The 20,223-nt window shown below is 36.8% G+C and overlaps 2 protein-coding genes across 3 annotated transcripts in view; one reads left to right on the top strand and one right to left on the bottom strand.

Annotated features, from left to right (window-relative positions):
- The window catches only part of col9a1 (collagen type IX alpha 1 chain), a 23,992-nt gene extending 18,326 nt beyond the window's left edge, over positions 1–5,666 (bottom strand). Inside the window, exons 1-5 of the mRNA XM_005807640.2 lie at positions 5,360–5,666; positions 2,216–2,291; positions 1,368–1,502; positions 409–466; positions 207–264 (exon numbers count right to left, since the gene is read on the bottom strand). The gene's annotated coding sequence lies outside the window, so the exon portion shown is untranslated. The remainder of the gene's footprint in view (positions 1–206; positions 265–408; positions 467–1,367; positions 1,503–2,215; positions 2,292–5,359) is intronic.
- On the top strand, positions 4,959–20,223 carry fam135a (family with sequence similarity 135 member A). 2 transcript variants are annotated; one of them, XM_023328028.1, is made up of 21 exons: positions 4,959–5,236; positions 6,804–6,933; positions 9,449–9,528; positions 10,157–10,296; positions 10,507–10,577; positions 10,667–10,840; positions 10,942–11,068; positions 11,837–11,990; positions 12,838–12,915; positions 13,284–13,333; positions 13,857–14,015; positions 14,708–14,781; positions 14,905–15,059; positions 15,163–17,056; positions 17,208–17,368; positions 17,451–17,542; positions 17,978–18,075; positions 18,223–18,374; positions 18,472–18,582; positions 18,674–18,787; positions 19,160–20,223. In XM_023328028.1, the coding sequence occupies exons 2-21, from the start codon at positions 6,857–6,859 to the stop codon at positions 19,363–19,365; spliced, it is 4,167 nt and encodes a 1,388-aa protein (XP_023183796.1). In that variant the 5' UTR covers positions 4,959–5,236; positions 6,804–6,856; the 3' UTR covers positions 19,366–20,223. The 2 variants fall into 2 exon arrangements, with proteins under 2 accessions (XP_023183796.1, XP_023183797.1); XM_023328029.1 differs by lacking the exon at positions 12,838–12,915.

Below are 20,223 nucleotides of genomic sequence, written 5' to 3'. Positions count from 1 at the left end.
TAACCTCTGCTACAACCAGACTACAAGCAGTTTGTCCACACTTTTCATTTTATGTCCAATTGATTTTTATTGTTAAAATTTTGAACAACAAAACTTTTTGAATACTACTTAAATGTGTTCCTGTACTATCAAATATTTACCTTTAGATCAATATCTAATAATCAAACATTTGTTTCTGACACTTGTCAGGACGCTTTTGCTCTTACTGTGGCAGGAAGAACATGTCCAGCCTCTGTACTGGGTCTGTATTGACAGGAGTTCAAACTACACGAAAAAGGAAAAAAAACAACATTACAAAGAAATGTCTGCAGAAACATCTTTTAATAAAGCAGTCTCTAAGTGTAAAAAAAGAAAAAGAATAGAGAGGAAAGGAAACATAAACAGAGAAAGAAGGGGAGATTTTCCTACCATTCTTTCATTTCGTTGCTCTGTTTTGTTGACTGGCATGAAAAAATGCCTCATGGCCCTGGATCAAACCAAAACATCTCTCAGCAACTTTCTATGAGTAGACATGAATTATTGAAGTTAATTTGTTATTAAAGAATAAATTATTGAAGTTTAAATTACTTTAAATTCTCAGTTGTCAGAGGGTGTATGAAACTTCCCCCAGGAGGAAAATATAATTAGAACCACTTCTTTATGCTCTTTTTTTTTCCATTTTATTTCTTAGTAGTATATTGTCCCTAAACAGACGTACGGAATCTTGGTTACTTTTTATCCAGAAATTGTAATCTTTTCACAGTTTTGCTGTGTATGTGTTTGCAATTGTAGCAGGACACGCTGGCTCCTTCTTGAGCTGTGCCATCACAGTGACTGAGTTTTTTGGTGTAGTGGAATATTCTGAGAACCAAACATGACTGTACCGCCATAAAGGTAAATTCCAGCGATACTCCCCGTAGATAAACTGATTTAAATCAGAAAAGATCATAGTTGTTAAGATGCCATATTGTTGCATTGTTGTGCAGCTCAGATAAAATCAGTCTTTGATGTTCAGCACCATGGACAGGGTAAGTGGGGTTTAAAACAACTCAACCACTAGATGTCAGTCATCACCCACACAAAAAAACAAACAAAAACCCCACCCACTGCAGTAAACCTTGCGTTTATTTTGAAGTTAAAGCCAGGGTCTATCTCATAAGAGCCATCATGAAGAGATGGTACTGCAAACTTCCTAAGTGCTTCTCTTCTTGCCAGCTCAGCAATGTGGAACTGAGACATAAACAATGGTTAAATACAAAATCATCAGATCCTGGAGCATAATACTCTCAAGAAACTCAAGCATGAATCTTGTCTTTTATTTTACTTGGCACCATCATTATTGAATTGATTTTTAAGTCACATTTTCCATAACGTGGTGGAATACCTACTCTTTTGGGACTTCCAGTGGTACTCGAAATCATGTTCCGTGACTCAACCTTAGAAATTATTTTCCTCGCCGCTCATTTGAGAAAATGAGAACCCTTCCTTCACATGAACGCCAGCTTGAGGTGGAATTCTCACAGCTATAAAACGGGGGGAGAAGAAAGCAAAAGTAGTGTGTTAGTAGTCAGGGTAAGTCTGCGCATCTTGTGGCAAGGGAACAAAAGCTCTGTGTTTGGAAAGCTGTGCCACTGCCTTGAATAAATATTAGGAGATCTTTCTGAGTGTTTGTGATTCTTGCAACAGGACTTAAACTCTCAAGATTAACTTGTTTTTACTAAATGTCAGAATTGGAATCTAAAGGCTTTCATTAAGTGTGAATAAATTGTCTGGAAAAGAGCTATGCTTCCATTTCCAGGAGCTTGTGCTGCTTTGAAAGCCTGATGCTTTTCAGCAGTTTGGCTCAGGACTTATATTTTATTATTCCACATTTGCCACAGTTGTACATGTCAGTGCATTTTAAAATAAGGTTAACACAAACCACAGTATGTGCAACATAAAATATTGACAAGCACAGCAGCACAGTAGAGAAGCCAACTGAGGAAAGGCAAAACAATGCAAACATACATCTTTGTGGTGTAACAAACTTGCAGACCTGAAAACATAAAACAGCCTAAATCACCAAATGACTCATTGCATAGAAAGAAATTACATTGGTCATGTTTAAAGCAAAGCTTGACGGTTTGTATTGCAAAACAAAAAAGTCTTGCTTAAAGAAAAGGTTTTGTTTTGTGTTTTTATTAGTCATCTTGTTTTTATATCTCTGTGTGAGTGCTAAGCAGCACAGATTACTTACCCTGAAAGGTCCAGCGCAAAAACACTGTGGAATCACAAAGCAGCAGTAGCAGCAGAGCGAGAACAGTGTGGAGTTTCTGAAATACAGAATCAAAAACAAACTGCTTGTATCACTTTATGAGATAGAGACAGTTTCATGCAGAGTGGAATTGTCGTTTAATTATTGCTTTATCTGCATCAATAAACGGACATGCAGCTGAGACAGTGTCTACTAGAGTAATTCCTTACCTTGGGAATTCACCTATTTCACAGATTGAATTGGAATGTAGCAAAAGATATTTGGTTATTTTTAGTCACACTTCCAGGAGTGAACATAATCTTGCATTGTCACACTGTAAGTGGAAGTGAAAAACTTCATATCACACAGTGAGGTACCTGATGAGGTTTTACTAAGTAAACAGTTTCCCCAATGTCAACTCTGCATTCCAGTGCCCTCCTTGGTCTCATTGTTTAGTCTTTACCGCCACTTGTAACAGTGATGAAAAACAGGGAATTACCCCATGATGACTTTATTTTTCTGCACTTTTGGAATATAATTCCTTCCTTTCTCTTGGGTTGGGGAGTATTCAGTTTACATAGTTCCAATGCAGTCAAAAAATGAAAAGGCCCAATGTCTGATAAAACTTAGGCCAGGGTGTGTCAAGCTAAGAGGCTTTTCCCCACTTTTGATTGATGGTAAGAAATAAATGCCGATGAGATCCGGATTTTAAAGAAATGTTTTGTGGTAATTGCTTCATGTGAATTTTATGGTTTATCATCGGAAACTGATGAACTAATTTGACTCCATCAAATTTCCTCCCAACATCCCACTGTTCTTAATTAGGTTTAAATGAAAAAATGATGTCCCTCCAATAGTACCAACAAGATTGGCCGGGGCTTGAAGACTTTTCTAGGCAAACCCATTACTTCTGCATGTGATACACTTTATTTGCTTTCACAAATACAATAAAGGTTTCATAAATCAAAACCCTATTTTTTTTTTATTTCTCTAGTGTAACTCAATCCAGGTTTGAGTAGTCTATAATCTGAAGTTCCCATATTTTTCTCAATACAGTCCCAATGAGAAAAAGAAGCATTAAAATGTTTCCTTTTATTTCAACAAATTTAAATGATGGTTATATTAATCTTAATCTGAGTTTTAACTAATCTCTGCTACATGTAAACTTAATGTATTATAAATTCTGAACTAGAGTGAAATAATTGCTGTCCAGTTTAATCAATACTGAAGTTTTATTTAACTTTAATTGTATGGAATTAACTGATGTCAATTCCATATAATTAACATCAGTGATGGCATAGTTACTTTGAAAAAGCTTTAATCGGATTACTGATTACTCCTTGAAAAAGTAACTTAGATTATTGATTACGTGAATTGGAAAGTAGCTAAGTTAATTTAATAGTAACTTTTTTAGTTACTTTCAGCAGCTGTTGACAATAATGTTCCACCACCTGTGAAAATTACATTGATCTTTGCCGATACTTAATTGCAAGTTACTGTATGATGGTAACATCAACTATGTGTCTCTACTTATAAGGTTGAATTGAGGGGGAGATTGTTTAATGGTAACAACAGTACAAAAAAGAATTTAGTAATTTTTTTATGTTTTTGTGTGTTCTACTATTATCTGCGAAACTCTAAGTAGGATTTTAGAGTCCCCTTCCCCCATCCCCCTCCCCAAACCTCAGATTTGTGACACTTATCTTAATATTAATTATTATAATGGCGTTTAGTGGTGCAACTCTACGGACACGTTCTTTCATGGCTGTTTTCACGTTTATTGCTCGCTTCATTAGTCTCGATGTTTGCAGTTTTCTAGAGCACAACGCCGAGCTCCACGTTGCTCACAGCAGATATATTGACTTGACATGAAAACACAGCGGGACTTTCCTGAGATGTTTACAATAGTCTATTTTTTGGCAAACACCAATAGTTTCTGTGTTTTTCTAAGAAAATGTTTATATTTTTGGACAACATATTTATCATTATGGTAGAAAATGCAGTTTTCTTCTCATAAAGTCTAATTGGAAACCTTTTTTTTTTTTTTTTTTGCATTGTCGCATATTCCAAATACAATCAAATCAAAAATTGCCACAAACAAGCAGCAGGTTTGTTAAAAATATATATATTTTGAAGACGAAACTTGCACTTTCTAAGTAAAGCAGACAGATGTTCGTCAAAAGTCTCACTCTTTTATGAGGGATTGCTTTGAAAGAAGGATTTAAATTCCTTGGTCGTAAAAACAACTGATGATAAACAGATTGAATTAGTTTTAATAATAAAGATTAATTTGAATAGTCTTCAATTAATCAACACTTATTAAATAAAAAAAATGTTGATGGCCTTTAAAAAAAAAGCTCAAATGTTAGTCTTAGAAATAGAAGCCTGACATATCTTGCATATCTTGGCCTTAATTTAAACCAGGCGGGATTAACCTTCAAAATAAAGATCGCAGCTGACCTTTAGAATGAAATTCTTTCTCTTGTTAGATTATAAAAAAAGATAGAGCGAAATAACTAATGGCTCAAAAAGACCATTTTGATGTATGTTATATGTTAGGTTATGTCATTAACCTGTAGGACCAAAGAAGCAACATGGGAACCATCAACATTTTTTTAGGAATTATTATTATTTCTATTATAATAATTATTCTTCTACTTATGCTTCTGACTCTGTTGTTTTTGTCAGTCCAATCACAGGGAGCAATTCTGTCAGCTGCCCCAGTGTTATGTGCGGCTGAGCGCAGTGAAGTGTTCAGGGAGCAGCAGCTGCCGTCAGCTCCTCAGATTGAGCACTGTTAGCTGAATTTGCATAGCAAGCACAGCTATGTCTGACGGTTACATGGCCGCTCTTCTTTTTATCCCATTTTAGCGGTCCATGTCAAGTCAATTTCACCGAATAAGAAAGTAAAATAGAACGAAGAGAGGTGTTTTCAGTCTGCAGCCACTAGCAAAAGGACGACAGCAGAAGTGAAATTGGAGCTAACGTTGGTTAGCGAGCTAATGTTAGCTTGCCAACGCAATGGTGAGTAGCGTTAGCTTGCTTGTCTGTCTGTGTAATGTTTCCCACTGACAACTGTTCGGTGTGTGGCTAACCGTGGTTGCAGACTGGCAACCAAAATTGAATTATTTTCGTCCTTTTTTATACCTTTCATCCTTGTTGTGTCGAGCCTCTGTTTTGTTGGCCTTTCTGTCGTTTGTTACCTGAAAAAGTGAAACCATACCGGTGCAGAGATTCTGCCCACCAGGGTTTGGAGACTTGTCATATTCGGAATAGAATCAAACTCACTACATGTCTTAAGATTTCTCGCTATGCATTATTAAACTCGTCAATGTTAGCTTCTCTTCAGACTTGTGAAAAAGAGGAACTGCCCCGCCGATTGATTATGGCCTTACGTCTTAACATGTTTACTATATGTGTGTAGTTGTTTTTTTTTTTTCCTTTTTAATGTGCCCTTGCTTAAGCTCTAAGTGCAAGACGGAATTTCTCTTTACTGAAAAACAAAACGAAACAAAAAAACTGCAGGCGTAAAATGATTACAACTAAGCTGCTGGTGAAAAGTTTCCAATTTCTTTTTTGCATGTATTTGAATAGCAGTTTCCAAAATGGATGTGCTGTCGTATTTGTATGTGGTTTTCTGTTGACCTTTTGTTTAGGGGAATTGGTTGCCCTTAAGTTTCAGTAACACTAAGTAATATCACGGCCTGATGAACAGATATTTTTAGTTGTCAGTACTGTGCAAACAGATCTTTAAGTCTAAGTCCCTGTTACGTAGCTATTATAAACGTGTGACCCTCTTTTCATCAAGCAGACTACATAGTTTTTCTCACTGTTGTTGTTTTTGTCTATTAATATCTGCCAGTTATCTGTTTACCATTCTATTGCAACTAATAAGTTTGGATATGAATACACATTTACTGCAACAGGTTAGCAGTTAGTTGTTTTTCAATTGCATTTTTCTGCAGTTGGCTCTATTATTAGATTTTGATTTAAATTTAAGTTTGTTTATATCTAGTCATATATTTTGACTTTTTTTTAAACAACTAAATAAATCATCTGTACCCCACACAAGCACCTATTATGCCATCTTAAATACATAAATCTACATTAATAAATAGAATAGAATAGAATTACTTTATTCATCCCAGCAGGGAAATTATTTCGCAGTTACAGCAGCATAGAGACAAGACAGATGGTTCTTTATTGATGTTTCATTGTTGGTGTTTAGTGTTGTCATTTACACCGCTCTGCTTTTGTCATAGTTACTATAAGCACTAATAATATCACTGTGTCTGTCATATTATTACATGGCTTGACTCAATAAAACACAGTCAGCTCAATTAGTATTGAGTCAAGTTTTTGTGAAATAATAAATACAAAAAATACCATGGACAAATTGTGGCTGCTTTTGTATTTGGTACAACAAGAACATTAAAATGTCATGTAACATACTTTATAATTATGTTATATGACATACATATAACATGTAATTAACAATACCTTAACTGTAAATCCAGTCTTTCAACTATTTCTGCCAAGTTTCCTCCAGAGCTTCTTAGGAATAATTAGTCTATATTCATTTTCCTTACAGGAGTACAGATGTATCCGAGATAATGTTAGGCACCTCTGCCTGTATTGACCAAGATGACTGAAGTTCAGGTCACAGTGGAGTTCTCTGTGGAGCTCCACAAGTTCTACAATGTGGACCTGTTCCAGAGAGGGTGAGTTTTCTCTTGCTGTCTTCCAGGATGCTTAAGATTGTTCTCTCTTTTTGTTAAGACTTAGCTCAATGATAGTTCATTGATGTTTTACCCATAAAATGCTTTACCCAGTGCTCTGTTGAAGGCATTTGTGATTAATTTTATTGTGTACTTTAAAGGGATTTGCAAAAACGAATGCGTTGCGGTTTGTCTCGGAGGGGGAACAGATTGTGTTCTGTGATTGACCAAGCCAATCTAGGACAGATGGCAGACTCTCTTGGACCTCCAGGCATTTTCAGCAGACTCAAATGTTCTTAGCAAAGACAGAATTTTCCCTCTTTTATAAAACATTTCAAGCAGTATTAAGACATCATCTTGGTGTCTAGATAAAATTTTTATAATAACGGAGACGACAGGGGGAGGTTAAAGTCCACACGTCTGGCATGAGTGATGTGTTTCTGAGATCTTGCAGATCTTTTATGCAGGTTGAGGATAGAGATGAACATTTTTTTTTTGTCATAAATTGTTGTTGAAATCCCGTTTTAAAGAGATGCCAGAGATAATGTGAGGCCAGTGTAGTGAATAGGAAGACCGGTTGGAGGAAGTGGTCTTGGTACAGTTCCAGTGAACTCCAATACAGTTTGTTTATGGTGTGAATGCAATCCTCGTCACCCAACATAACTACGAGGTGAATGCTGCATGCCAAATGGATTCCCAAAGCCAGGTTTGCATTGCATCATGGGATGCAATTTTTGCAGTTTTTGTAAAGCTTTTAAACCCTGTGCCATTTTTAAGACATCTTCTGATGATAATTTTGCCAAGAAAAACAACAGATTATATATTTCATACTTTCAACTAGCTTGAAACTCATCCACTGATTCGGGCCAATCGGTAGGTGTGAAAACGTTCCATGAGTGCACAGATGAATGCTACGCGTTTCTGAGAACTGCCAGTCAGCTGACTGAAAAAGGTTATTACATGTTTACTTCGCTTGCAGGAAATGAGAGTTGTCTATTTTGTAAATATTTTCAGCTGTGAAGAGCATGGACAGTCATAACGTGTAAACTAAATTAGCATTTATTTATTTATTTATTTATTTATTTATTTATTTATTTATTTATTTATATGTAGCATGTCTTGGATTACATTTATAATGAAAGCATTTAGATCATTTTGTAAAACTAGAGATACATCGATTGCAGTCTTCTGGCCGATCGCCGATTACTAATCTTTAAAAAGCTTGACCTGCCGATTTCGATTTTGGCCGGTACCGACTTTTTTTGTCTGAAATGTTGCTAAATATATCTATGCATATCCATCAATCTCTGTTTAAGTTCAATTCATATGAAGAGTTTGTACTTTGGAGGTTTTCTCAGAACACATTATATATATAGCATATATACTGTATATATAGCTTAACTTTTTGACATTAGCAACTGAATGTGTCAAACATTCATCTTGTTTTTTAAGGTGGAGCCACTCTCACCCAAATCTCTCTAAGAGAATCCCAAAGACTCAAGAATAAATGTCTGTAGATACAACAATAACTTCTGTTAAATAAAAATGACTGTAACTGCGTTTCTATGACCAGCTTATCTGAAATTTATTGTGGTGTGCTCAGTCCTACAAGGCTAACAATCATTGAATAATGGATCTAAACAAAAAAATGAAAATAAATCCTGTGGGAAGATAAATGCTCCACAAATTTACTTTAGACTCAGTTTGATTAAGGAAACATTAGTAAATTTAAAGTCATCTTTATTTCACAGCAGAACTATTGCTAATTTTTAAGATAACCTTTAATACTTCTAATGATGTAATAACATTGTCTCGAGTAAAAGAATAGGCATATTTGACAGATGTAATTTGTAACCGTTTCTACTAGGATCCTATATGTGTAGAGCACAGACTGTGTCAAGTATTGTGTAACAAACTTATTGTTTCCACATTTGTGGGCCGGATGTGACTCAAACTGTGAGCTAATCATCATCTCTTTGGTTTGATCCCTGACTGCTACAGTCTATTTCTATTTATGCATTAATGAAATATTTGTAGAACAATAAATACTTTTCAATGTTAAAAAAATAAATACATACACCTAGTCTTTCATAGTTCTCTGCCAGGTAAAACAAGACTGGAATGTGTTCTTAAAATACTTTTACCTGAATTCATAGAAACTTAGAGGGACAAAATGCCAACCAGTGTTCAAGCTGCTCTTGTTGAAATCTTCAGTATTCAGACGTTTCTTTTTACAGCAGCTGTGTACTGATACCTTGGTGTTCTCTGATGAAGCTCTTTCCAGCGGCTTGTGACTCATCAGAGCTTTAAGAGCTTAGGTTTACTACACGAGTGACTGCAAAAGAAGTGCTCATTATTCATTTATGAAAGGTGTAGTGTCCTTTTACAGGACACTTGTATCTAATATGTGCAATTTGTTCTCTATTTGGAGAGTTTGTAATAAAGTTCTGGAAGCCAATGATGCAGTTTTATTGCTTTCCTTTTTGTAATCATTTTGAAATATCTAAATCCTCTACAGGTTCTACCAGATGCGTGGTAGTCTTAAGGTGCCTCCTCGTGTCCCACACAAAGTTGAGACCAGTCTCCTTCATCCCGGAGGTAAAGTCATATGTGCACAAAGGAGTTATTTTGCAACTGCAATTCCCAAATTGTTTTTAACATAATGTGGTTTGCCCAGTGTTTGCAGTTTTCTGCAGTAATTCAGATACATCATCTGCATCTTTCAAGAGAGAGACCTGGTTTTAAACAAACATACAATTAGAAATTAGTTTCTGCTGCCACCTTTTTATGTTAGTTTCTGTGTACTCTTATGACTGCAATGTATTTTTCTTTTTTGCTTTTTTTTTTTTTTTTTGGAGGAAAATTTGATTTATTTTAATTTTCATAAAATCTTTTTGTTTAAAAAAAAACTTAATTTGCACTTTAGCCTTCAGTGTCTTGTTAGGAAAAAATTAGTCATTTTTTTAACAAGACACTGCCTTTTATTTTGGATTTTTCTAATGCTTGCATGTTTGAGTCCAACTCATCTGATGAGTCACAGAATTGCTAAAGCACATTAAGGCAGTTATTAAATGTCCTCTTTTAACTATTCTTTTACCATAGTGGAATAACTATACAAAATGTATCTGCAATCATTTAAAACAAACCTAAATTTAAATGTACAATTTTGCATTTATTTAGGATTTTCTCTATTAACCGCATGTATTTAATGATGGTTTCTTTCTAGGCTCAGATTTGGCGTTTCCTGCTTCAGTCCAGGATGACGTCATCTGCAGCAAAACTTTCCAAATTTTGTATAAGAACGAAGAGATTGTTGTCAATGATGTTCTTCTCTTCAAAGTGATGATGCTTCTGGATGAGAAAAAGGTATGATTTGGAAAGAGGAGTGTTGCTTTAACTTGTTATTGCAAATACATTTTCTACTATTCCGCTGCTTCTTGTTTAATAATTATAAAGTGATATGTTTTTTTTCTATTTATTGATTGTCTGTTCTGCTTTCCATTTAGTTCTTTTTACATCCACACAAACCCTATTTTGTGTAGGGAGGTTTCTGATTTGACTGTTTTTTGTTCTCAGGTGGAAGAGTCCCTCAATGAAATGGATTTCCAGCTCTGCCTGGATTTGTATTTCACAGATGGCGATTATACGTAGGTGTATGACAGTGCGGTTCTAACAGCAGTGCCAATGTAAATCACACACTGCTAAAACCTTTTATCTTTTATCACTATCCCTTCAGACCAGAAGACCCAAGTTCTCTGCAGAATATTAGCAGTCGCGTACTTCATTTGCACTTTAGCCTTCAGCGGGGCATCCACCAACACATCAATGTCATGTTTGACTACTTCCATCTATCTGTCATCTCTGTAGCCATCCATGCTTCCCTTGTGGCACTACATCAACCCCTAATCAGGTTGGATGAGCAGAAATATTTGTGCATGCCTATAAAAAATTTTTTTTAAAGTTTTATCAGTCCTTACTATCCTAATCACAACTCTGGCTTTGTTTCTTTAGTTTCCCTCGACCTGTGAAAACCACATGGCTGAATCGAAATGCTCCCGCACAGAGCAAAGATTCAATCATCCCACTTCTCGAGAATGTTGTGTTTGGCAGCAGCTATGTGAAGCAGGTGTCACCAGATGTAAGTTATCATTTAAAAAAAAAAACTACACAAGTTGTGGATGCTACTAAATTTATTTAGCTGTTGGATTATTAGTTTTAGAACTCTTATTCATTAAACAATCAGTAAAATAAGAGAATTTGAATACTTTATTTTTATGAAAGAGAAATGGTGGTGTTGAATGATCAATAAAATACATGATTCCACCCAATGAATTGATTTAGGGTGTGTTAGTTTAACACTTTTGCAATTCTACTCCTTAGGTAATGTTTAGTTGCATTCTTAGCTGTAGAAGCATGCAGGTATGTGTCAGATTCTTGATGGATAAGATAGAAGAAGAGAGAAAAAATCAGAACTCTTTCACCGTTGGACATGAGTGATTTGGCTCTCTCAGCCAAGTCAGCCATCCAGATCTTCCCCTGAGATTTTGTACTGTAACTCTAATAGTCATTTAGGCAGAACAAAGGCGGCGGTCCTCTTTAATCCCAGGTGCATCACTACGGCTCAGCTTGTGAAAAACAACTCATTGATTGTTTTATTATTCTAAGGGAATTAGCATTTAAGACGGAATAAATTTAGCACTTGTATTTCCAAAATGAAGAACATTGACAGTTTTTTTTTTACCCAAGAAAATAGATATACTTTTTCTGAATTCATAAAGTATTACTTTCGATCTTGTGTTCTCTCATAGTTCCTAAAGCAAAAATATGCGTTTGGCAAAAGTAATAGTGCTTTTACAAATGTTTGAGGTTTATGTTTCAGATTGTTTTTTTTTTTGTCTTCCACCAGGGGAGGACATTCCTGGTATCGGACAACTGCCTGCAACATGCCTTCAGCATGCACCATAACCTCTGCTCCATTCTCCTAATAGTCTACCGGGGCCTCTTTGATTACTTTACCTCTATAACCAAGGACCTGCCCTCCTCACACCGAATGGAACTAGGTATTAAATGTTACTTTATGAATTATATAATGGCGTTGTTGTGACTTTTATTTTTGCATGTTTTTGTTTTCCTTAAAACACAGGAAAATGGGTAATGCCCATGTTGTCCCATTTACCTTGGAAGTTGAATCACTTAATAATTATTTAGCCACACTTCAGAAAACCTGTGATTTATTAACAGCTACCCTCTGAATGTTCTGTTCTAATAACAATATTAACTGAATTTCGTTGTCCTTGTGACAATGACAATAACGATTTATCTTATCTGATGGCATACTATCAGTTAATATTGATAGTATCTTGCTAAAGGGACATTTCAACAACTTGTAGAACCAGGTGGACAATACTGTTTGTCCATCTGACCTAATATGCAGAAAGAAGTGTAAATAAGCATTTCATTTAGAGGTCAGATGTTGAAGAAACTCCAGAATTCAAAGCTGTATTTCTGGCTTTAGGGGTGTTGAATCAGATTTAACTTATGGGTGTAAATGGGGCACAATATTAGGCATTACCCTGTTTTCACCTTTTTTTAATTTGTTTTTTGTTTTGATGCTTTGCTTTTACCGTTTTAAAATGTGTGTTTGTAGATGTTATCCCATGTAAACTCACCTGGCCCTGTCACATTACCATATTAAACCCTTGTAGAAACTCCAGAAACAAGTCTTTTATTCACATAGCAATGTTGGGTGACTGACTAAGCTTACAAAACACCTGCACTCATTAGACAAGTGGACTAAAACCAAAGCACAACTAACCATAGTTACCATAGCTAGTCCCCATGAGTGGACAAATTATTAATCGGATAATTAATGAAGGTTAAACATGCCTATATGTGCAATCTTACTAGCCAAGCCCAGCATGCAGGCGCTATATGAGCGAGTACTCAGAAGACCATATCCTCGAGGGCAAAGGCACGTCTACATAGGTATGTCCTGACCCTTTCAGCTCATCGAATCAGCCTGCCTTTCTCTCCCTCCTTTTCTTCACTCCAGTTTCTTCCATCAAGAAAACAGCACCTTTGATCCACTTTCCAGAGAAAAATTCTTCAGCTACTTTTCTTCTTTACTTTTACTGCTGGTTTTTATGCTTAAAGACTAAGGGCAAAAAAGTTTATTAATGCTTCTTTTCTATCAAAATTCTCAGCTTTGTCTGGTCATGTCTTATAGAAAGTACCTTCCAACATCTGTTCTATCTGGCACTACAACCTTTTCAGCTTTCACATTCTTTTTCTGTCAATTTCTGTACAGTTAAATAACAGTATTTTTATTATTATTTGTACTTCCTCCTGCTCAGAACAACTTGACTTAGAGGCACGTCTAATGGAGTTGTGTGAACAAGTAAAGGTCAGATTTCCTTCACTTTTTGCTTTTTGATCTTTGTAATTTAGCGTTTATGTGCTTGACAGGAAAGTGTTTCGCTGCTTGCAGTGTTGACATTTTGTCAAATCTTGGTGCAAGTATTAATTATATTGAAGTGATAATATGAAGAAGAGTTTTTTTAGCAGGTGAGAAACTTTTATTTTATGATTCAAGGTGTGGCACTAAACTATGATGCAGTGATGTCAGCTTCTGCCGACAGCAAATATTTTGTCATCAGAATCTGAGCTTTTAAAATTTTTCTTAGTTATTAAAATGGTAATAAGTAGTTTTTCTTTTAGATATAATTACCAAAGCAATATCATAACTTCTTAACTCTGTACAGTTGGAAAACTTAGTTTGTTGCAGAGTTTTGCAACATACTGATTCAATAAGGTTGTGACAAAAATTCCTCATCTTGATTCTGAATTGTTTAACTTCCTGGTACTTACTGTCTTAAGGAAAATATGTTCACTTTTCATTTGTTTAACTTTTGTTCTTATATTTTTAGTTAAAGGCGGAGTCACCTGATGAGCTTGCAGAACTTGTTAATATGAACCTGGCACAGCTCTGCTCTCTGCTCATGGCTCTCTGGGGACAGTTCCTGGAAGTTGTGTCCCTGCAGGAACACGTTGCTGCCCTACTAGCAATGGAGCACCACACTTTAAGAGTGAGTCCGGCATGTCAGTTTTTCATAAATGCAAACATCTGGGTACACTTAACCGGTAAAACCCACACTCTCCACCAACATAGTCCATTCTGCAAAAAAGATTTTTTTTGTTCTTTCACAAACTTTGTTTAGACACTGTAAGAAAAGCACAGAAAAAATGTTTTTAATCTCTACAGTAAACTAGCTCACCATCTTAGCATCACCATCCAGCCATGGTGGTGCATATTTTATATGCAGCCAATATATCCAGCCAGCCAATATATGCATATTTTTTTTTATCATATTTATGCTGCTCACAACATAAGTGTCACTCTGTCACTACTGTATTCCCCACAAATTAGTAAAGGACAAATTGGTTTGTCAATGACAAAATTACTTCTGTTTAAAAAAACACCAATAGTCATGACTAATGTACAAAGATGATTTTTCTTTTCTGACAGCTGCTCCTAAAATGTATAGAATTTATTTTTATAGTTTTTTAAAATTATTTTTATGGGGAAATTAATACAAAATGTAACAAAATTTGTTAAAACAAGCCACAAAAAATGAACTATAGAGTACAAATGCATTGCAAAATATCACATTCAAATTATTAATTAAAAAAACAAACATGCAGATATTTAAATGAATCAAAATAAACCTCAGAAATTGTACTTGCACAGTTTGTTTTTTAATGTTACTTTATTTTACAGGTTAGACGGTTTGCAGAGGCTTTCTTTTGTCTTGAACATCCAAGGCAATCTGCACTGGCATATCAGGAACTACAGTAAGTTGTTCTGCAGACATCGTCTTGATTGTTTAGAAATAGCTTTGATTTGCCTGTGGGAACATTTTGTTTTATTCATTCAAATTATGAACTCCTTTTCTTTCTGGGTTTTTTATCCATCAGTGCTCACAGCCACCAACAGATGACTAATGCCATCAAAAGCTCCAGTTACTTCCTGTGCTTGCCTCCACTACCAGTGGAATGTGCAGACCTTGATGGGGACGTTAGTTCTTTGCCAATCATCTTTGAGGATAGATACCTTGAATCTATCACTGAAGGTCAGTAACACAGCATTCATGATTCATAGTTTATTGCAAAATATATGGTTGCACTCATTTTTCATATCTGCGTTCAATTAAATCTTTTTTTTTTTCCCTCAAGATCGTGATGGACCATGGCTGGGCATGCACAATTCAAGAATTCCCTCAGTTTCCAGTAAAACTGACAAGACTAACTCAAAGGACTGCAGTGCATCAGCCAGTACAATACCAGAGTCACAGAGTGCTCTGCTGGATAATGCCTGGCCAGAAAACTTTGATCCACCACCTAAGTCCAAAGGCAAATCAGTAAAACTGAAGAAAAACTCAAAAACTGAAAATTCCAAAAAGTTGACCAGACAGGGTTCCAAGGACTCTGTGGTTTTAGTGGGTTATAAAAACCTTAAAGCACCCCACAGCAATATTAGTACAAAGTACAAAGAAGAGGAGGGCTCTGTTAACCAAGACGAGGAGCAAGATACCTTGCGGCTTGACTCAAGTAGCTATTCACGGACTAATGTAAGCTCTGTTTTTGATTTTGGTGGCACGTCAACAAATATGGGAAACACTGCTGATGACTCTGTTACAAGCTACAATAGAACTACTGCTGCTTGTAATAAGGATGTTTATAAAAATCTTTCTACTTTGGACTCAAAAAGCAGCCCTCAGGCTGGTACTGGGGCTATTATGACAAGTCAACAAGCTCATAAAGGTGTTCATGAAGACCCCTTTGGCCAACAACAGCGACAGTGCTCTCCTGGCTTAATGGAAAATGAGTCAAAACCAAGTAATAAGGATGTCATCCAAGCTGATCAAGTAAACATTCTTCTGCCAAATCAGGCTGTTTCAGGTCATAGCAGTAATATTCCTAAGATCACCCGGACGGATGTGTGTGATTCGCAGCAGTCGGCCCTGGAATCTGTTTTTGAAAGGCCAAGTAAAACTGCAGCACAACGTAGTCAGGCCTGTGCGGTCACAGTGCAGGTGAAGAGCGACTGTATCAGGTTCCAAGATGTAGGGGCCCCTAGTGCCTCATCTCGCCTCTCGGACTCCGGCATTGAGAGTGAGCCCAGCTCCTTTGCCACTCAGATGGCTCAAGGACCACAAGCAGGGCCAGGCTTCACTGAATCAGGTTTCACTGCTTCACACACAGAAAAAACAGTCCAAATTCCCGCTCCGCTCCCTGTGCAGCAGAATACAACGCAACGACCTACCGGCACAGGAGACATTCTGTGTCCAGAAAATACAAGTGCTTTAAGCGGAGTCCAGTCCTCGCTTACTTCCATCAACTCCCTGCCCTCAGATGATGAGGGTGAAGGTTCTTCTAAAAGTTCCAGTGGCAGAAAATCCAGTGTTCTGGTACAAGAGCAGAGTGTCGTGTTCTCCGGAGATGCTCAGAGAACTGATGTAGCCTGCAACCTTGACACAGTTGCTGGTGATTTTCAACTTCCAGCAGATTTAAAATCTGCAGGAAGTTCGGAAATTGGAGTGGAGGAAGCCGGTGGACTGGGGACATCTAAGGAATCCCGTAGTGATCCTCACACAGCTTGCCCTTCCAGTAACTCTGCCACGAGTAGCACTGATCTGGTGAAGCGTGGGATGGTAGAGAATTACTTTGGCTCATGCTCCAGTACAGACGTGTCTGAGATCAGCCCTGTAGAAACGTCCGCCATTACTCTTGGTATCCGGGCAGAAGCACAGGTTGAGGAGGATGAGGATCAGACGGAACATGAGATGATTGAGAACGGTTACTACGAGGAAGGCGACGGCTATGATTTTGTGAACGGCGTTGCCGATGATGATCCAGCTGGGGATTCTGCGCCTCAAGAGCCACGCCTACTGTTTGAGCAGCTTAGTGCTGCTCATCTCCATGAAACTAAAGGTTCATCAAAAGCTCCTTTATGCTCCAACCTGCCCTCCAGCAGCACTAGGTATAGTTTAAGTAAGTCTCCCTATTCCTCCTCCACATCATCCAGTCTGCACTGGTACGAATGCGCACCCACGCCACAGATGAAAGCGTGAGTCATCTCTGAAATATAAAATTTTCAGTGCATATATAAAAATATATATATTTTTTTTCAGTGCTGTGTGTTTCAGTGCGGAAAACACACAGCATATATTTGCTGCGTGTTTTATACCTAATTAATGCATTCCATTCCACATATACAGGTTCATCAAAGCTAAAGAGGAAATGAAGCAGTTAAAGCTCCCTGGTTTCCTGTACAGTGAAGTCCCTGAATTGGCCTCCACCGTTCCCTATTTCAGCTTGGAGGAGGATGAGAGTTGTGAGGAAGGCATCCATCTCATTGTGTGTGTGCATGGTCTAGACGGTGGGTGACCTTCCATCAGATTCTCCGACGGTAAAATTAGTCAGCCATTTTTAAAGTCGCTCCTTTTCTTGTATCGCTGCAGGTAACAGTGCAGACTTGAGGCTGGTGAAGACTTACCTGGAGCTTGGTCTGCCTGGTGCTCGGATAGACTTCCTAATGTCTGAAAGGAATCAGGTATTCAGATTATGAAATCTTTGCTTGCCATTATGAATAGAGATTCACTGGTCAGAATTTTCTGGCCTGTCCCATTCATTTTAGGTCTGAACTGACTTTCTAAGGACATTAACAGATAAAGAATCAAAAATATGCTACAGATGTATGGGATTTGAGTTGAACAAAATTAAACAATTGCAAGATTAATCCATTATCATCTATGTTTCTAACTTTTTATGTGATGTCTTTTTGTTTTATTGAACTCATCACATGGAGTGGAAGTTCTTAGTTTCGATCCATTTAATAAATATAAAATTGACTTTTGAGCACCTGGCCTGCTGATCATTGATCACAGCTGATCAACAGATTTTTTACTCAGATTTTGTTGGGTCTTTTTTTCAATTAAAACAGTTTTGACAGCTTCCCTCTTGTTTCTCTCACCATTTCTATTTCCAGAATGACACATTTGCTGACTTTGAGTCAATGACAGACCGCCTGCTGGATGAAATCGTCCAGTACATTCAGCTTTACAACCTCACTGTGTCAAAGATAAGGTAAGCTGCTCAGTCCCAAACTACTATCAAAGTATTTTATTAATGAATACAGCTTGTTGTGATTTTCTGCTCATTTTGATAAGTTAACTATTCATGAATTAACCACATTATAGCTGACCAATAACCTTCCATGTTGTTACTTTCCAGCTTTGTGGGGCATTCTTTGGGGAACCTCATAGTTCGCTCAGTGTTAACCAGACCCAGGTTTAAATGCTACCTGAGCAAGCTGCACACATTTCTTTCCCTCTCAGGACCTCATCTGGGCACACTGTACAACAGCTCTGCTCTGGTCAACACAGGTAAACATAACACATTACTGGCCATTTGGTTCAGCTAATTTTATGTCACAGTTAAAACTAATGAGCACTAAAATGTAAATGTTTTTTTCTGTCTCAGGCCTTTGGTTCATGCAGAAATGGAAAAAATCAGGATCTCTCTTGCAGCTAACATGTCGGGATCACTCTGACCCTCGCCAAACGTTTCTGTACAAACTCAGCAAAAAATCTGGTTAGCTTTGCTATTTATAGCTGTAAATTTCAAATACAGATACAAATACAGAGAGTATAGTTCTAACTTGCCTCACCATCTGCCTTTTAAGGTCTGCAGTACTTCAGGAATGTGGTGCTGGTGGGATCACTGCAGGATCGCTATGTTCCCTATCATTCTGCTCGAATAGAGATGTGCAAAACGGCATTAAAAGACAAACAAACAGGTGAGTTGATCCAAGATCAAAGCCACTGTCCACTTTTCTCTTTAGAGAGTTGCATGTAATCACAAAGATCCACATGAAGCAAGACTCTGAAGAAGCGTTCCCATAGTTTTTTGTTTTTTTAGTTGATGGGAGGAAATCTTTCAAGACATTAACTCTTCTGTAGTTATAATACAAATAAGACAACACTCAATTTATTCCAGTAATTTAAAAAAAAAAAACCATTACACACAGTGATGAATCTGATTGTTGTTTTTTTTTCTTAATTATAATGGCCAATAGCTGATGGAAATTCAAAGTTTGAATATTACACAAAAGCACTTTTTTTATTCATGTTAGGAAAGTAGCCTTATACGTCTCTCCTGTGAACACCAGGGCCAGTGTATGCTGAGATGATTGAAAACCTGCTGCTGCCAGTACTTCAGAACAAGGACTGTAATTTAGTCAGGTATGATGTCATTCATGCCCTGCCCAACACAGCAAACTCCCTCATTGGCCGCGCAGCGCACATCGCCGTCCTGGATTCTGAGATCTTTCTGGAGAAGTTCTTCCTCGTTGCTGGCCTCAAATACTTTCAGTAGAACAGAATCGGAATCAAGCATTTGGCTGGACAAAAGGAATGTGGTGCTGATACCTCACTGCTACTATATATTGTTTTGTTTGTATTTTCTTCTGGTAGTGGGATTTAGATGATCTCCTTTTAAAATATACTTAATTACCATTCAAGCACATTTTAGGAAAGATCATGTTTTTTTATGTTTATACTGGAATCAGTAGATGTGGAGTTTACCATTTTTATTTTTCTACCTTCATTTTTTTACTTTTTTTCTGTGTTTAAGAATTAATTTCTCCCATTAAAGTATATTTTAGTATTTATGTGCTATGTTTTTATTTGAGCTATTTTACTTTAAGCTAAGACATTCTAAATGCTGAACTGGAAATGTAGCTGCTACATAATATAATGGCTGTTTTTGGTGAGCTGTCCCAAGTCAGTTGTGCACATACTGTGCTCTGCATTGCAAATGTTTTTCCACCAATTTTAAGAGACATTGCATTTTTTGCACCAAGTACATTTTACAAGCTTTTTTACTGAAAACATAATTTGTAAAATAAATAAAAGTTACTTTTCTATCAACGATTTCCCATCACTTTTAAAGGCAAAGGTTCCATCTGAAATAGGATTATTGCTCAGATTTTTTCAGCTTTGACTTTGTTCTTGATACTTTATGTGGAGCATTCTGAACATGTACCCAGCCTGGTGTTGGGAGACTAAAACTTTGCCTTTAACATGATGGCATGTCATTATACAGATTCAAAGTAACGATCATACAGGGAAAAAAAGCACATAATGAAAGTTTCTGGTGATTTGTTTTCTGAACAGTTGTTTATATATATATCATTGTACTCTACCATTAAAATGTACACTATACAGTAGATAA

Source organism: Xiphophorus maculatus, chromosome 22 (genome assembly GCF_002775205.1).
Source record: "Xiphophorus maculatus strain JP 163 A chromosome 22, X_maculatus-5.0-male, whole genome shotgun sequence".
NCBI lineage: Eukaryota > Metazoa > Chordata > Actinopteri > Cyprinodontiformes > Poeciliidae > Xiphophorus > Xiphophorus maculatus.
This window is presented reverse-complemented; position numbering and strand designations above follow the sequence as displayed.